The sequence below is a fragment of the Anarrhichthys ocellatus genome, unplaced genomic scaffold, assembly GCF_004355925.1.
Source record: "Anarrhichthys ocellatus isolate YVR2014 unplaced genomic scaffold, GSC_Weel_1.0 scaffold36, whole genome shotgun sequence".
Lineage (NCBI taxonomy): Eukaryota > Metazoa > Chordata > Actinopteri > Perciformes > Anarhichadidae > Anarrhichthys > Anarrhichthys ocellatus.
Window position 1 is genome coordinate 2,401,063 of NW_022280066.1, and position 16,980 is coordinate 2,418,042.

At 42.4% G+C, this 16,980-nt stretch overlaps 1 protein-coding gene across 4 annotated transcripts in view; it reads left to right on the forward strand.

Moving 5' to 3' along the window:
- Positions 1 to 16,980, forward strand: part of adck1 (aarF domain containing kinase 1) — a 75,124-nt gene that overhangs the window by 6,344 nt on the left and 51,800 nt on the right. For all 4 annotated transcript variants that reach the window (XM_031866710.1, XM_031866713.1, XM_031866711.1 and 1 more), the window contains one exon: positions 15,732 to 15,935. In XM_031866710.1, coding sequence (XP_031722570.1) covers positions 15,732 to 15,935 — 204 coding nt within the window. The remainder of the gene's footprint in view (positions 1 to 15,731; positions 15,936 to 16,980) is intronic.

Sequence of the window (16,980 nt, forward strand, 5' to 3'; positions counted from 1 at the left end):
TGTGTGTGTGTGTGTGTGTGTGTGTGTGTGTGTGTGTGTGTGTGTGTTCTAGTTTTCCTTTTTTCTGTGCTCGTACATCTTTTTCAGTTTATTACTACTGACAATAGTATATTCAATTTACTCTTTATACTTTCCCCAGTGTTATAATTACTGTAGATATTTACAGTATTATTACTATAATTATTACTGATATAATTATTATTAGAAAATATTGTTAAAAACAAACTTTTAATTCACCACTTCCCCAAATCTGACAACCTCCCATCCGCCCATCAACAATATGTTTGTTTGCTTTTTTTGTCATGACTATTATATCTTCTGCTTTTGTTCTCTTTTTGTTTATGTAATTGTTTTTTATAATCAACCCCTCACACATCATTCTTTTCTCTTTTTTTTTAGTATTTTCTTTTCTGTCGAAAACTCCTCTGCCAACAAAACATTGTGTGGATGGGAACTCTTTATGGTGACTCAAGCTCTATTTAGGGCACTCTGTCGGTTCCCTCTGGAGGGGCGGCGTGGGGAACAAAAGGCCGGGGCTGACTAAATATTTTTAATTGGCCTGTTTTCATTATTATTGTTGTCTGTTGTTCTGTTAAATGTATTATTTTTTGTCTTGCAATAAGACAAAAAAGAGAAAAGAAGGAAAGACCATCATCTGATCATTTCTCCTAACAAAATAGTGAGCTGAGCTTAGTGCGTTTAAAGTTTTACCGTCACTGTTTGTATCCAGCGTTAGCTTAGCTGGCTGACGTTAGCTTAGCTACAGTATATGTTGCCAAGGGATATTTGTGTTTGTCTGCTGAGTGAATCTGGCATACTGTGTATAACGTTTTCGTTTTGGTGTCAAAGTTGAGGGAAGCAGCACTGTAGCATTCCTGGCAAAGTTACAAATATCACCTGAAACACAAACATTGCTAACATTAGCAACTCAACTTAGCTAATGTCAAATAGTAACAGGCCGAGTGCCGATGTATTCCTTCAACAACAATGTAACCTTAAAATCCAGTCTCTCTATCCCTTTGTTGGGATTATTTTGGGAAGACCTTCGTGACAAGAGAGTATTAAGATTGGAGCTGAAGTCATTCATCTTTATTAATGTCTAAAAATGGTGGAATATTTGAAAACATTTTTTCTAAAGCTGACGCTACACTGCATTGCTCACTCATACATGAATTCAGGTCAAAACTTAAGGGAAATTCTTGCTCCTATATATAATATTGCTGCGAAAGCAAACATAAAATGTGCAGTACCTGATCTGTCCCAGTTGCTCGATCCGTTTCGCGCAGGAGCCCTTTATACTTTGAGCAGAGGACGAGATCAACCGTCACATAACGGGGACCGTATGGACGGATGCAAGTTGCTGCCCAATGCGTATATTAGACTGCGACGCTGTTGTTTTACACGTCCGGCCTCTTTTGCCCCGGTAATGTCGGCGTGCTCTCTGAAACCACAGACTAGGGCAGCAATATGCTGATGTGTTTCAGTGTGAACAAGCAAATCCAGCGCAACCGTGGATCTTCTTTGCGGCAGTGTGAAAGGGGCTTTTGTCTTACCAGATGCCCTCTGCAGTCCAGTGCTGATGTTGCAGATTAAAAGACAAAAGAATGAGAGAAAATGATATGCACACAAATAGAAGCCAAACAAGAGCAAAGACATGAGCGAGCGCTGGGTGATGGAGATAGGTCCTTATCTCTGGGTTGATCATGCAATCCTAAATGCCTTTCGTCTATCTTTCCATTTTTCTCCCTCCTTCTCTCCCCCTTTACGTGAGTTTAGGCTTCTCCACTATTAGCATCTCATTACAAGCCATGCCAACAGATGATTGGGAAATTAAATGTAGCTTATTTAGCTCACATGAATAATGCATGTTTACCCCGGCTGAGGCCTATGGGCCTATGGGGGGGGAGGGGGTTGAGGGTTGGGTGCCGCACTTATAGAGATTTAAAATGCCTCATGTAAACATAGTAACATTTCATCAAATAACGATGTAGAGATGAACTTGATATATTAGCTCTAGCTATCTAAATTCAGTAACGAGCATGTCAATTTGTTCTCCCATTAATTCAGACAGAACCCGTCCAGTCACATACAAAGTAGAGTCCAATTGCTCCTATAAACTCCCCCTCACATTTGTCTCTGCTCATGTTATCGGTACATCTTTTCTCCATGTATTTTCCCATTAATGTGCGTTGCATGCCCGTCAATCTCCCTAGTGCTGTGCACTTAGAGATAGGTGATGCAGTGCCCTCTTGGTGCTTGATATGTAATTTGCAACATATTTGCGAGTTCCTGCTAGCAAGCCGCTTGTAACTGGGGGGCTAGATGGACCAGTACTTCAGTCTTGCTGAGTAGCTAGCCAGTACTTTGTCAAAACAGTGAGAGTCATGGTTTGAGGACTTCGGCATGCCAATATTAACTCATAGACATAGCGCCACCTACTGGCAACCATGGCCGTAAGCAGGATTCTATAAATATTGCGGTCCAAACACTGAACTTTTTGAAAAGGTTCGTGGGCACACCACCAGAAAAAAGACCTATCTGATCTAAATATGTGCAAACTAAGATGTTTGGAGAGCAAAAATTGGACAACAGTAGTTTTCAAATCAAGCTTGTACGTGGAGTTTTCATTAATAGTACAGTGAATTTTTTTTGTTTTTGTTTTGGAGCCAGGCCATAATGTAATTTAATGCAACGTGACCTTTGTTAAATAAAATCAAACTCAACCCAGTCTAATATAGATTATACTACATGGGCTCACCTTATAGCTTAAACTTATTTCTCCACAAAAAGATGTTTTTTTTCCCCCCCATGGAACTATACATTCTGCCATTTTTCCTCAACTCTTCCAGCTTTGTGTCACTCAGCAGTGATTGTCAGAGCTACCTGCACAACCAGTCGGCTTTGAGACCTGAATTTTATTTTGACATTCTGTTATGTTACAAACACTAAAGCGCATTCACACACAAGGTTTTTTTGTCGATCTTTACAGGCTTACATTTATGATTGTTTTCGGAGCTACACTCAAAACATTCGAGGCTTCAGATCTGGCAAAATGACTACGCCGCTGGAAATACCGACTAACTCGTGCACGCAGTGTCTGATGGTCAGAGAAATGCACGGCCGCGTCAACCAGAGTCCTGCCAGCACCCTCGACAGGTGCGAGGGCCCGATCAATGCTGCCTGCAGCTTTAATTGGATGTTTAGTTTATTTGTAGTTAAATTATATAATGGGATATTTAACGGATGGGGTTTTTGTTAAACCCAGTTTAACACTGATATTGGTATTTCTCTTGTTTGGTAAAGGATGCCATCAATAACATCTGGATCACCTCAGTATTTTGGGCAAAGGCTGTGATGGCATATAAAGAGAGCCTCGTCTCTGATTGAAAGCAGCCTCGTGAGAGTGCACTACAAGTCACGAGGTGGTTTTAGGGGACTGGGTGGAAAGAGGATGATATTGGGGAGGAGGAGATGAAATGGTGATTGTGAGAACACACACATACTGATGTCTAATTATCCCCTTGCTTCCTCAGCTGCATGAGGAAAAAAGGTAGGAGCAAAGAGCTGATTGGGGAAGCAGCCATTTTGAACTTGTCTTTTCACGACTCTGATGAAGCGGAGAACAAAACACTGATTCTCTCGGCACATCTGCATCCGTATCATGCAAATTCTCTTTCAACACCACCCGTATGTTAGACACAAAGAGGCTAAAGAACCTGTGAACAATTGAATCATTAACACATTAGTTGTATATACTGTATATTATTGGTGATGACACAGCAGAAAAAATCACACCCACAGAGCATGGTAAACGAGACTGGGTCTGTGTTTCAAGTCGGGTGGGTTGCTAACATCACTGCAGTTGCACTGAGGACAGTCAGTGGGAGCACGGGGCCGTCCCTTCCTGAATCCCTGGGCAGACTGCATTATGTAACTCTGGCAGCCTGCTGCAGTCTCGGTAATTAATGGGAATCATTGAATGAGATGACGGATTCAAGTGGCCAAAATGAGTCCCTCTGTTTGGGCTCACACTAAGAAGGTCAGACACAACTTGGTAACAAACTGCTTCAAAAGAAGCCCTTTGAGATGCATCTGACAGGGAACAGGTCCGATTTTTGTTAGGGGTTTTGGTAGGACCTGGGACAGATTCAACCCAGGCACATTGCTGTTACGCGGTATCATCTTTGGCCACACTGTGATGCCACAAACTTAATGTGTCTTACATTATTACATTTCAATTCATTTACAAAAGATGAATAAGTGATAACTGCGGTTTGAGTGCAGTCGAAGCTGCTGATTGTGATCCATCATCTGCATACTTTAGGGCAGAAATAATATAGCTTCACCAGACATGAAGTACAAATCTCCCCCCCCCCCTTACAAAGCCCATGTTGCGAGGGAGATCTTGCAAAGGTTTTGTGGGATCTCGCACAAGATGTCAGGTTTGGCACCATGAGAACAACTACAACAACAGAGCGTACACACCCCAGGAAGAGGTTCATAGCATGTTATTTTGAGATTGGTCTCAAATATAAAGACATTAAATCAGTGCTGCAGCATCTGCATGCATACTCATGTTGATGTTGATGTTTACCTTCATAAGTTGCCTTCAGCATAGGCTAAAGAGGTCCAGTTCCTCATGAGATGAATTATAAATAATATAAACTTTAATAATATGGGCTGGATTTAAAAATATGATGCATAAAGAGCTTAAAATAAAGTACTTCATTTTAGAAAATTGAACTGAATTATCCTTGCTCTGGTGCTTTGCTACAGTAAACATATGAGACATGCTGGTTTTCAACTGGCCACAGGAAGAATGAACCTACTAGAGTCTGTCCATTCTTGTCATGTGAAGGAACTTCTCTGACTCATGTACTTCTCCGACTGTTCGGTCTCTCGCCCAGTCTCTCCCTTTGTGTGTATATCTCACTCAAGTCGCGATCGTAGACTCTATATAAGAAGTGGGCGTAGTCGTCGTTGGCTGCGGTTTTGAAGCCTCGAGTTCAGTGTTTAGGCCGTCACATCGTGGCTGTATACAGCTCAGGTAGAGACCTGTCAATCACAAGGTAGCCCCGCCCTAAAGCATATCCTGTTTTTTACCGTCTATTTGTCTCTTCATAGATCATAAGTTACTAAATGAACATCATGTTTATCGGAACAGCATCACGAGATGATTTAAAACGCATGCAGATGGTCGGTGTGTTTCCTGGACCGCTGAAAGAGTTCCAGTTAGAATAGAAGCTCTGTCAAAATGTAATAATGCCCAATTATCTATCTGTTCTAGGTCTGGTTCCGGATACAATGGCATGGCAAAGTTTTGCGAGATCTGTCAAATTGACATCTTTTATTTATTTTATTTTTTTCAACCGTTGTTTTTTTCCCCCTCCTTGTCCCTTCCTGGGCTCCGCACCCTGTCTACATGTTTCAGCTGCTTGTTTCTCAGGTCTAACCAAACATTTAACTGACCCAGGATCAGGAAATGATCACTACTGTCAAATATATGCAGTGCATTATTAAGTAGAATATTTTCTCTGAAATATAGCGGAGTAAAATGTCAAGTTTAAAAAGTAAAAGTAAAAAAAACTATACTTGAGTAAAGTGGTACTAATAAAAGTAAATGGACTGTACTTGTATATCTCTTTTCTAGTCTTCCAACCACTCCAAGTGCTTTAACACAACATGTCGTCATTCACACCCATTCATACACTGAGGACAGGGCTACCATGCAAGGTGCCACCTGCCCATCAGGACTAACTAGCATTCATACAACATAGGCACAGCTACGGGAGACACTTGGGGTTAAGTGTCTTGCTAAAGGACACATAGACATGGACTAGTGCAGTGATTCTCAAATGGTGGGTCGCGGACCCGTTTTCAGTGGATCGCGGGCCTTTACCTTTTTTATGCAGTGGAGTTATTCACACTCCTTAACAGTATTTGGCGTTAATGCCTTGTAATGCTAATAGACACCTGCCATTTCACAGCATAGAAGAACACCCACAAAGTTTGTTTTCATGTGCTAATAGAGCGAAACGCAAGTACGACACAGACTACATGAGATAATGGATTTTCTTACATTGAGGACAAAAGAGGGCAAAACCCTGTGTGTTTTGTGCAGCGAGGTTCTGGCACAAGAAAGCATGAAGCCGTCAACTGAAGCGGCATTTGTTAAATCGATCCGCAGCGGATAAACTGAAAACTATACCTCTGTCAAATGACACTAAGTAGGTGAATTGAAGACATGTCGGATGACATCAAACAGACCACAGCTCGAATTTAGGCAAGTGGTAATTTTGCATTACAAATGGACGAATCTACAGACATAACAAACAAAACAGTTTTACTCACTTATGTGAAACTGACAGGAACAATTTCTCTGCACAAGAGAGCTCCCTACTACTACGACGGCAGAGGACATTTTCAGCTCAGGTTCAAACTGCACCATCTTTTCCTTAAATACATTTGAGAAGGGGTGATGGTGGGTCCCGCAGCCAGACCAGTTGAGAACCACTGCACTAGTGGAAGCCGGGGATCAAACCACCAGTAATCTGAAATGTGCTGAAGTAATCCTTAGCATGCATGAACTCAACTATTCTCCAGATTGTAATGTTAGACAGGGGTGCACTTCAACTTCCCACCAGCAGATGTCAGCATTGACCACATCCTTGACATCCTTCAGTACATCAGCACTGGGAGGGCGCTCGGCTCATGTAAGTGCCGACCACTCCTTCAGCCCCGGCTGTTCTGAGGCACCCGCTATGTAAATACTGGGGTGGGGCTAAATATCTGCTGACCTTGGACAAGCTCCAGGCAGCTTATCAGCCAAACAAGTCTGAGGTGGGAGAATCCTGAAGGGACATGGAGCGCGGGGAGCGTTTAACATTTGCTTCCCAGCTGCCTGCTGTAGTTAGATCATCGCTGACACGCAGATCACCAGCAGCAGAAATCCTCCATTTCTCACTGCCGCTGTCATTGTGCCACCCAGAGCAAAGGACTCCAACAGCAGCTGGCACTGCGCCTCAGAGCATGACATTTGAACGTTGTGTGTTGTACTCAAACGCGATAAAACGTCATGACAACAAAACGGAGCCGCTTTTATTTTTTCAGTCTGCAATTATTTCACGTCCATGTAGCTCCTTCAACATGTTTAGCTGTCAAAGTTTAGACTGTTTACTTGAATGTTTTTGAAATTGTAGACCAAATATTCAGTATGGCACAGCTGGTTTACATTTTACATTATCTCATTATCATATTGTGCACTGAAAATCTCCAAAAACCACATCTAGGCGCCTCAGTCCTACATTTGTGTCCAGACCTGATCTCTCTACATGACTGTAGTTGATGTGGGGACACACACACACACACACACACACACACACTGAACAAAAATACAAATACCCAACACTCCAAACATTCATGTTCATTACATCTGATGTGTATTGGTGATGCAGCTGCTGACATACCTGCACTGCCAGTTGTAGTTTAAAGAGTGCCATTTTTTTTTTTTTTTTTTTTTTCTTTTTTTTTACCCAACAGGGGAAAAAAAATCAATTCATCAGAATTCACAGACTCAGGATCAGCCCCTTATCATTCCCAGGGCATCAAATACTGATGCTTTGTCATGCAGCAGCCCCTGGTGTCAGTGTACATGCAGTTCCTCAAATGGCCACTTGAGGCTGACTCCAAGAGCGAGTCATCATCATAGACCCCATGTTAAAGACATTTACAGTTTAACTGTAAATTACTGTTCAACTTTTTATTAGATGTTGGTCTCTATAGCTTATATTGCTGTCCATGACAACTGTATGGAGTGTAAACCTTTCTACAACGAACCAGTTTATATTATATTAGGGCTTAAAGTTATGTGGAAATGAGGGGCGTGGCCTCTTTGAGTGACAGGTGGGTGTTGTCTCAGGTCGTCTGCTCTGCTGCATCGCCTACCTCAGCTCCACCTACGATCCACCTCTTTGTCCATTGTTAGAGTTAAGCTGTGTCATCACTGCCAAGATGGAGACGTCTGGCGCCGCCCACTTTGAGCGTCACAAACCTCAGAACCCTCTGGGCGACGTCAGGGGGACGACGTCCATATCTGATACAGTCTAGGGTCCCGCCCCCCAGCGTGTGATACCGATGCACAAGGCACCCTCCAGTGTACCTGAGGATCCACCAGCTCGTTCATGTCACACTGAGGCACAACTACCGAAGTATAACAGTAAAATGCAGAGCATTAAATTAAGCCCCCCCCCCCCCACACACACACACACCACCTTTCTTTTTGTCATCCTTTCATTCTTTTCCCAGCATTTGACATGAATACCACCTCTTCTTCCTCCCTCTTCCTCAGCACCATCACAGGAGCGCACTGAGGGCTTATGTGAACGCTCGGCTGTGAGAGATAACCAATAGCTTGTGTTTTTCCCCACCTTGTTGTAGTGCCGCGTTGAAATAAATGACAATTTTAATACGCGAAGCAGCAGAGAGGCCCGGGCTGAGCCTCGGTGTATTTAGATATCACACCTTGTGTGTGGTTGTAATGAATGCTGGAGGCTTTCTTTTCAATGGCTTTGTTAACTCCTCAGGCTTCGCGGCTGTAATACTTGTCGACCAGGCCTATTGACTACACAGGCTTAAATGTGCACACACAGCCCCCCCTCCTCCGTGACAGGCGGCTAGATGAGCCTCAGTGAGCTGAGTAACGAGCTAATCATGAGCATCCCAGTAATAAATAGGCCTTGTTCATAGTCCACTAATCCCAGTCATTTAGCCCTGGTGTGGCGGCAGAAATCAATTACTGCAGCTGGGCTCCCAGTATAGGCCCCTGGTCTCTGCTGTCCAGCTGCACACAACACACACACACACCTTGATTCCTGTTACACAATAACACTTTAGTATTTATCTACAGTTGTATGTTTGCTCAGTATTTGCAATGAGATAATAAATAAACCAGAACAGCCTAAATGTTTTGACCTCATGCTGTAGATTCAGACGTAGTACTGAACAGACTTGTCAAGGTACTCCTCAATCAGTAACAGCGCTTGTATAACGTCTCCTGTAGCTCTGTGAAAATGACCCTCATGGTGTCACTGGGATGTCATCGGGGTTTTAAATCTAGTGTCCTTTCCAAGTAACATGTATTTCGAAGTTTATCTGAAACTAATGTGAGGCTTCAGCCATGAGAGTTAGCTAAAACGAGTGGGTATCTTCCAAAGTAAATCTTTTAAACACAACAATGTCCTGCTTTTGTTACTGTCTCTCCACTGCTCATTGTCAAGAAGATGCTCTCTAATTCTCTAATTTCACTAATGTGTCGTTCACATGGAATAAGGCAGACGATGGACGGGAAACCACATATTGTAGTGAATGAGAACCTTTTTTTTAAACATTTCCATTGTGACTTTTATGAAACTGTTCCAGCTCTACAAAATAAAGCTTCTTTAGCAACACTAAAGCTTTGTTTATGCTCGTGAGCCTCTGGTTGGTGGCGAGCTCAGAGTACGTACGGAGGTGTTTTTTTGCTCTGCGCTGTTCGCTACACTATTGTCCAAAGTGCCAGAGAGCGTACAAACTCAATGAACTGTGAAGAAGGAAAAAGACAATGAGTGTAACCCAGAGACATGCCCATAGACTGAAGGTGGAACCGGCCAAAAGCCATTAACCAACCACCACGATGCAGAGGAGGGATTTTTATTGTCTGTAAACTCATATCTCATATGTGCCGTGGTTGGGTCATTTTGTGGCGTGCGCGCCTCATGCCGGCTTCACTAGGACGAGTATAAACTCAGCTTTAGTGCTTGATGGGTACAGGTGCAGCAACAACAACATCAATCATGACATATACTGATTCATTATGAATTGGATAATGCCGAGTAATAATTGCCCACCCCTTACTGTGACGATGATGTTGAGGGATCACAGGTGTATTGTAAAATTAATGAATAATGATGCAAAAATGAATACAATTTAGTTGTGTGCCTAAAAAAAGTATTTAATTTGAGCTTATTGAACCCGTCTGCAGTGAGGAATTGATTTAACTATTGTGTGTATTGCTGGCTTTGTGGCTCTGCTTCTCGCTGCAACACTAGGGCACAATGAGAGGAGGGGGGGAGTGATTCCTAGAAATCAATTTGCCATCTGTGCTTAATGGCATCGGAAGGCTGTCCACCGACCTGCACTACAGGGAACTGGCCTTAAGGCCAATGTTTTAATTACATACGTAAAGAGGCCGAGTTCAAAGGGAACACAAAGAGCAAGAAGCCCAACCACTGCCTTGAAATGGTCCTCATCAAACGATAGCACTATTTCAAAACTGCAGTGGATAATAATCTTTAATCTTTACCAGCCGGGACAGCTACATGGAAGACAGTAATGGTCCGATGAAGGGCACTGGAGGTATGGGGGTAGGATGTGGGGTAGGGGGCCATTTTATGCCTTTTGCCCGATTTGGTGTGATGGTCTAGTTACTCCTCCCATTGTGTAACTATGTCCGTAAACAGTGGAGATAGCCACTCACTGTGATTATCTCGATACATCCATGGTCCGTCCCAGGGCCCTTTTCCTATATGAATTCAATTCACATCATGATAATGATTATCATGATGTGTTCACATGTAATCTTGTAAAATGTAGTTTTGTGAGAAACCGTTTGTTAAGACTGGTGAACCACAGGGAGAAAACGGGACTCGATTGCACGAGCAGGTCCCAGGATACGGTGTATCACAACACTCGTTACTCAACAGCAGCAGTTCGGTCAGAACAGGCAAACAAATCTGGAATCAAATCACTGTTAAACTTGACGCGGAGGACTAAGACGAACTAGCACAGAGACGGGGGAACACAAGGTTTCAATCCACTGGGGAGGTGTAGGTGATGAGACACAGGTGGGATCAATCAGGGGCGGGGCAGTTAGTCTGTTAGTCTGGAGCCTTGCTCTCAATTATAGTTCTTAGAAAGTAAATCGGCAGACTTTAAAAAAATCGGAATGCATCTACTTAAAATACTATGTGAGGAATTCAACGGTAGAATTTGTGCAAATGAGACCCCATTAACATCTCCTGCAACCCACCGGTGGGTCCCAACCCAGAGTTCTGAAATGACTGGGCTGGACTTCTCCACTGTAGGTGAGCCTTTGGGCGCCTTTTGGATTCATAAATAAGAACACAGAAGAAGTATCCTGTCATCATTCTCATAGAGGCAGAGGACTGTAAATTGTTTGCAATTGATGGCAGCTCTTCTCCTCTTTATTTCTTTCTTTATTCAGTCAGAAAGTGACCTTCTGTTTCATAATGCAATTCAGAAAGTCATGGTGCCTTGCAGGGTTCTTGGGAGAGTGGGGGACTGTGCAGAGAGCTTGTTTCTAAAGAGCACCGTAGCAACAGGCTGCGATGTGAACGTTAACACTAGTTGGATCGCCACAGACACTCAAATTGTAACAAAGCAGGTAGCTGAGTGTGAAGGCTGATCTTTTGCCCAGCAGACGTTTCTGTCTCAATAATGATTTGCTATCGTCTAGAATGGCTCACTGACTTTATTCATGTGTCCTTTATCTTTATTTGCAGCTCATCCATTAGCCTTCAGCCAGTGGTTCACAAATTACAATTTTTGTGACGGTGCGGGACCTTTGCGACCCCACACACAGTAAAAGAGACGGACGCACTCAAAAGCTACTTTTCCCCAATGTTAATAGAGCCGCAAAATAGTACCTACCCCTTTCCTTTCATCAAATTGTGCCACCGATAATTGAAATCAAGATGCCCCCCCCGAACTGACAGAACTTCTCTTTACATACCTCTCATCACACACAACTGCAGCTCTTAAGGTTCTTAACAACAAACTGCCATTTTAGCATGAAAGAAACATTGGTCCAGACTTAGTTCCTTCTTTGTTTTCTTCCCATCTTTTCTGCTTCCTCCACTCCTCACTCCATTTTGTCTTCTCCCCCCCCCCCACACTTTCTCCTTGTTTTAACTTTCTCCTGTCTTTCTAGCCTTAGCTTCCCTTTCTCATCATCCCACCACCCTCCAGACACACACACACACACCCCTCTAGCATTTTATTGACTGCCCTTGCCAACTGTGTGAAGAGGATGAGTATAGATATACCCAGAGGCATTCTGTACTCGGCTCCTGTGTCTCTGTGTTGTGCCACAAATTAACCTGTGTGTCTAATTCGCTAGCAGCCCGTTTGATTGGACAGCGCATTGTGTGGAGATGGTGGGCGGAGGCCAGCGTGAGCCTATCACAGAGCAGCGCACCCCTCGGGCTGACAGCGAGCAGTATTGCCATGGTGATGTCATCCTCAAGCTGTGAGCCCGCCTCCTTCAGACAAAGCACACTGATTACTGGAAGAGGGTGGAGAGGGGAGTGATGGGGAATCTGATGATTAGGCTACGAGCCATGGGCAGACCGATGGCACAATTGATTCTGATCAGCTTCCACACACACACACACACACACACACGGCTGTGACGTGACTTCGGGAGGTCTGGCTGTTTGATTTGAACAACACATGATAACACATCATTATTGATAAGGATATCTTTTTGTCATTGATTTATTTAGTAGAGCGTAGCTACTCAAACAATCCCTTCATTTCATTCAAAGCCTGAAGACTGAGACGATTCCTCTGCAGTTGGAGACAAAACCTATAACAGGCTGGATACGGCTGTCTTTTTAAAGATCACCACCATTTCAATAAAGAGCTCAGTGTTTTCTGTTTATGTCTTTCAAACAGATGACAGTGTTAACAATCTATTCATAATAGTAATCATAGTTGGGCCTCATTCAACAATAACTTAAATTTGTTCTTATATTTGTTACATGTCAGATTCATGAAATCCCCGTGTTCTTAGAAAGATGATGCACTATTTATTATCTGTCATCCTTTTAAAATGGTGCGATGTAGTTGGGTTAGGGTAATGTATGAAGCACAAACTCATTTGCTTCCTGACTGCATTCAGAAGTTCTTTGAAATTAGACAAAGTCGGTATGAATTAAGGGGAACAGGTATGTTTAATACAAGGAATTAAAAATGTGTAGTTCACTATGCAAATAAAAGAAATGTCTCAGAATTAGGAGATCAACACATATAAAGCTGAGGAATTAGTGTGAAATGTTTGGAACTCTAGTTTCTCTGTTGTGTTCTTGTCTATTGGGTCAGTTTAACAAGCTTGACCTTCAGCCTGCCCCCTTTTTTATTGTCAACAAGGACTAAAATAATTTACAACTACCACTGTTCCCCTATTCCCAACATAAAACCCCCCAAAAGCCTTAAGCAGTTGTGAAGAGGAGAAGGTACTTCTGTAGGAAGTGAACGTGATACGAGAAGTCATCTTCAGTAGCGTCAATAGTGGATCTAAAAATACACAAATCAAAAAATGCTCGTACTCATTCAGTGTTGAAGCGTGCGTGTTTATTTGTTTAAAAATACCATAATGCTTTGTACGATAATGAAAATAATTATTAAAAATATTGAAAATTGAATTAATAATAAACATAATTTTCATTTGAATTTGAATCCTGTGATACAACTCTAAAATTGACAAAATACAATAAGCAGTTATTTCTGCATTGCCCATTATTTGTAATATCAACTCTTGGGCCTTGAGCAATAAACTGTTTTACTGTTGTATATTACTTTAAAAAGACCAAAAAAAACAACTAACAGAACACATTCAGTTAGTTTTAATAATAGTCTACTTTCATTCATTTGCACACAATATGAATAACAGATCAAAAATGAGTTTCAGGTCAAAACATGTTTTCAGAGCAAAAGTTGGAATGATTTCACTTATTTAATTGTAAAATGTGAGGATGAGAACACAGCTTGGATAAAAGGACTCGTGTTGAATTGATGTACAGAAATGATTAAAGCCAGAGAAACATGTTAGACAATCTATTCTCATGTAAATCAGTCAAACAGGAAGGAATGAGGAGTCTACTTTATGAATTACATTTTGCTTGCTTACCCTCAGAACGATCTTTAGAAGATCTAAATCAGAATGTTTCTTTTCCTATTATCTGACTTTGATTCTTTCTCAGATTCAATTTATATTCCCAGCATTGTGAGATTATCACAGTTCATTGTCTCAGAAGTATCTTAATCCTCACGTAGCCCTCATAGAAAAAACGTTTTTATTGATTATCTTTCAAAAATATGGATTGACTTTGTATAGGATAGTTTTGTTTTAAGAGCTATTTATTGGAAATCTAATTTGTATAAATGACTGCACAATTTTCTGTGTGATAATGGTTCTACCAAACCGCTACGGTTCCTTACGGTCAGACATGAGTGTCTTTATAAAACGGGTTCCTGCTGCATCTTCAAGCAGAAAGGCTCATCTGCTGGTCTCTGGTGACTTGTTTCTGCCATTGCTTTGTCATCATTGCCCAGATGACACTCTGTCAAATGGTCCAGTGGGACCATTGTGTGTGTGTGTGTGTGTGTGTGTGTGTGTGTGTGTGTGTGTGCGTGTGCGCGCGCGTGTGTGTGTGTGTGTGCTGGGGGGTATTCATGGTGTGTGTAGATGGGGTTACAGAGGTTAAGGGGAGCTAATTTCACGGCTTTTTATTTGCACTGGTCTCAGGAGATGAGCTCTCTATAAGCGTTATCGCTTCCAGCTGGTTGTAATGGGACAGACGGGACGGGGCCACCACACACACACTCCAAGGCCCAAGGCCCTTAATCAAAAAAGTCTGTCATTTGATTATGTCCCTCTCATACATACAGACATAATTCATTTTGTAGTTGTGCTTTCGTTCGAGCAGTTATTCGCCTTATAGAACATGAATAGTTTATTCTGTTAATGTTCCAACGTACAAAGATATGTCGCACAATAGTGTTTATTGCCAACCAAGAGTTTGTGTTGGTCCCTTCCTGACTTACCAGACTGAACCAGGCCTCATGAGCCATCAGACCGCCCTCTCACTGCTCCTGGTCTCCTGGACCATACCCTGTTATTTGAGATTACTGTTATTTCGATTCAACTTCCTCAGTCCTGTAACACAAGTTGCATGAAATCAGGAAATCCCCACAGGATTCACAGGACTGTTTGTAGACCAGGTTCTAGAGTCTTCCCAAGCTCTCAAAGCCCACATCCATCGTTGATCTTCTCCCTCATCTTTTCACTCTTTAATTAGAACAATCAACTATCTCCTGCTTTGTATCTGTGTGCAACAGCAAGTTGCTTTAAAGGTCACATATTATGCAAAATGCCCCTTTTCCATGGCTTTTAAACATACAGTGGATCCCCAGCTGCATGGTGCCATGTAGACAGTCATAGACAGGGCAGCCCCTAGAAATGCTGACCAATAAGAGCAGACTGGTTGTTTTGGGGACGGGGGGCTTCAAGAGACGGGTGCTGAACCAGAGCTTTTGAGCCAGAGGGTAAATACAGGCATATGCATACGGACGGTATGAGAAGAATGAAGTGTTTTTTGAACATTACAGCATGCAGACATGTTCTCGTAGAAAATCAAATACATACGTATATGAAGCTGAAAATTGAGCAAGATATGCGTCCTTTAAGCTGGTTGTACAAACCAGTGCTGGTTGTTTTTCAGAGGGCTGTCTCAGTGAAGCATGGTCTAAGATCATGAATAGTTTTATAGACACCATAGACAGCCAAAGTTAAAATTGCATGTCGGACATCTCCTGTCAGAATGCCAAGAGAAAGAACCATTTCGATTTTCCCTGCAGTCCTTGAGCCTCTGTATCCTCTCTCTGGCCTGCAGGTGCACCGGCGATCCGCGGAGCGTCTTCGAGACTTGTGCTGTGCCAACCGGGGCACTTTCATCAAGGTGGGCCAGCACCTCGGTGCTCTGGACTTCCTGCTGCCCGAGGAGTACACCTCCACGCTGAAGGTGCTCCACAGCCGAGCTCCTCAAAGCAGTATAGAGGAGATCCAGCAAGTCATCAGAGAAGACCTCGGCAAGGAGGTAAGTTCAGATAGTCTGGGTCTATAACAACTCTGATTCTGAAATGAATCAGGGGAGCACAAGAGTGACTCTTCATCATCTTTATTTCTTCCTCACTGACAGTGCTGTCTTGTTCTGTATATAATAACTTGCAGGTTGCCGTTGTCGCGCCTTCAGTGTTTCCTATGATTACTTGGACAGTCTTGAACAGGCTGATTAGTAGATCCTTTATTTGCTGTGCGAGAGCTCAGAAAAATCAAGCTCATTTTAAAAAACGTTGCTTTGTCCCCGAGTAATATTTGTGTCTGCGTGAAAGCATTTATGACTAAAACAATTGTTTGAAAAAATCTGTTTAATTATTCAAATAAAATATATTTAATAGGTTAATCACCTTAGCCCACAGTGTGTACAGGTCCTAAAACTGAAGTAGATCTCATGTGACATGAACATATCTCCTAGTTGTCAAACAACTAGTTTTATTCTATTTGTTGTTATAAGTTAATTAGCTCAAATCAGTACAGCTGTGCTGAAGCGGGTTTGTTATTAGCAAGAATACAAAATGAATGATTGCTATTAATAAGATGATTCATATCAATAGGATTATTAACATAGATTAATAATAAAGGGGTACTATTCCACATTCAGAGTGAACAGTGAAGGGTTGAATCTAAGCCCTTGACCATCAAAAAAAAGCTACCACAACACATGCACAAAATAATCACAGAAGCTGCTCCTTAAAACTATAACAGGGTGTATTTATCATAATAGTATTATGAATCAACAAACGTCTATGATACAATTACAAGCACACTACATCTAAAAGTAACAAGCAAGCAAGTGACTAGAGGAGTGTGGGTGCGTGTGGACATCGGAGGGGCAGGAGGGGAAAAGAGAGACAGAACAAGATGGCGGACGTAGTCGTGTGAGTGGTTGGGCCACGCAAGGCTCCAAAATGGCAGCGTGGCTGCAATTATTTAAAGGAGGAATCGGACACACAATGGAGACTGCGCTCAACACACTGTGTGTGTGTGTGTGTGTGTGTGTGTGTGTGTGTGTGTGTGTGTGT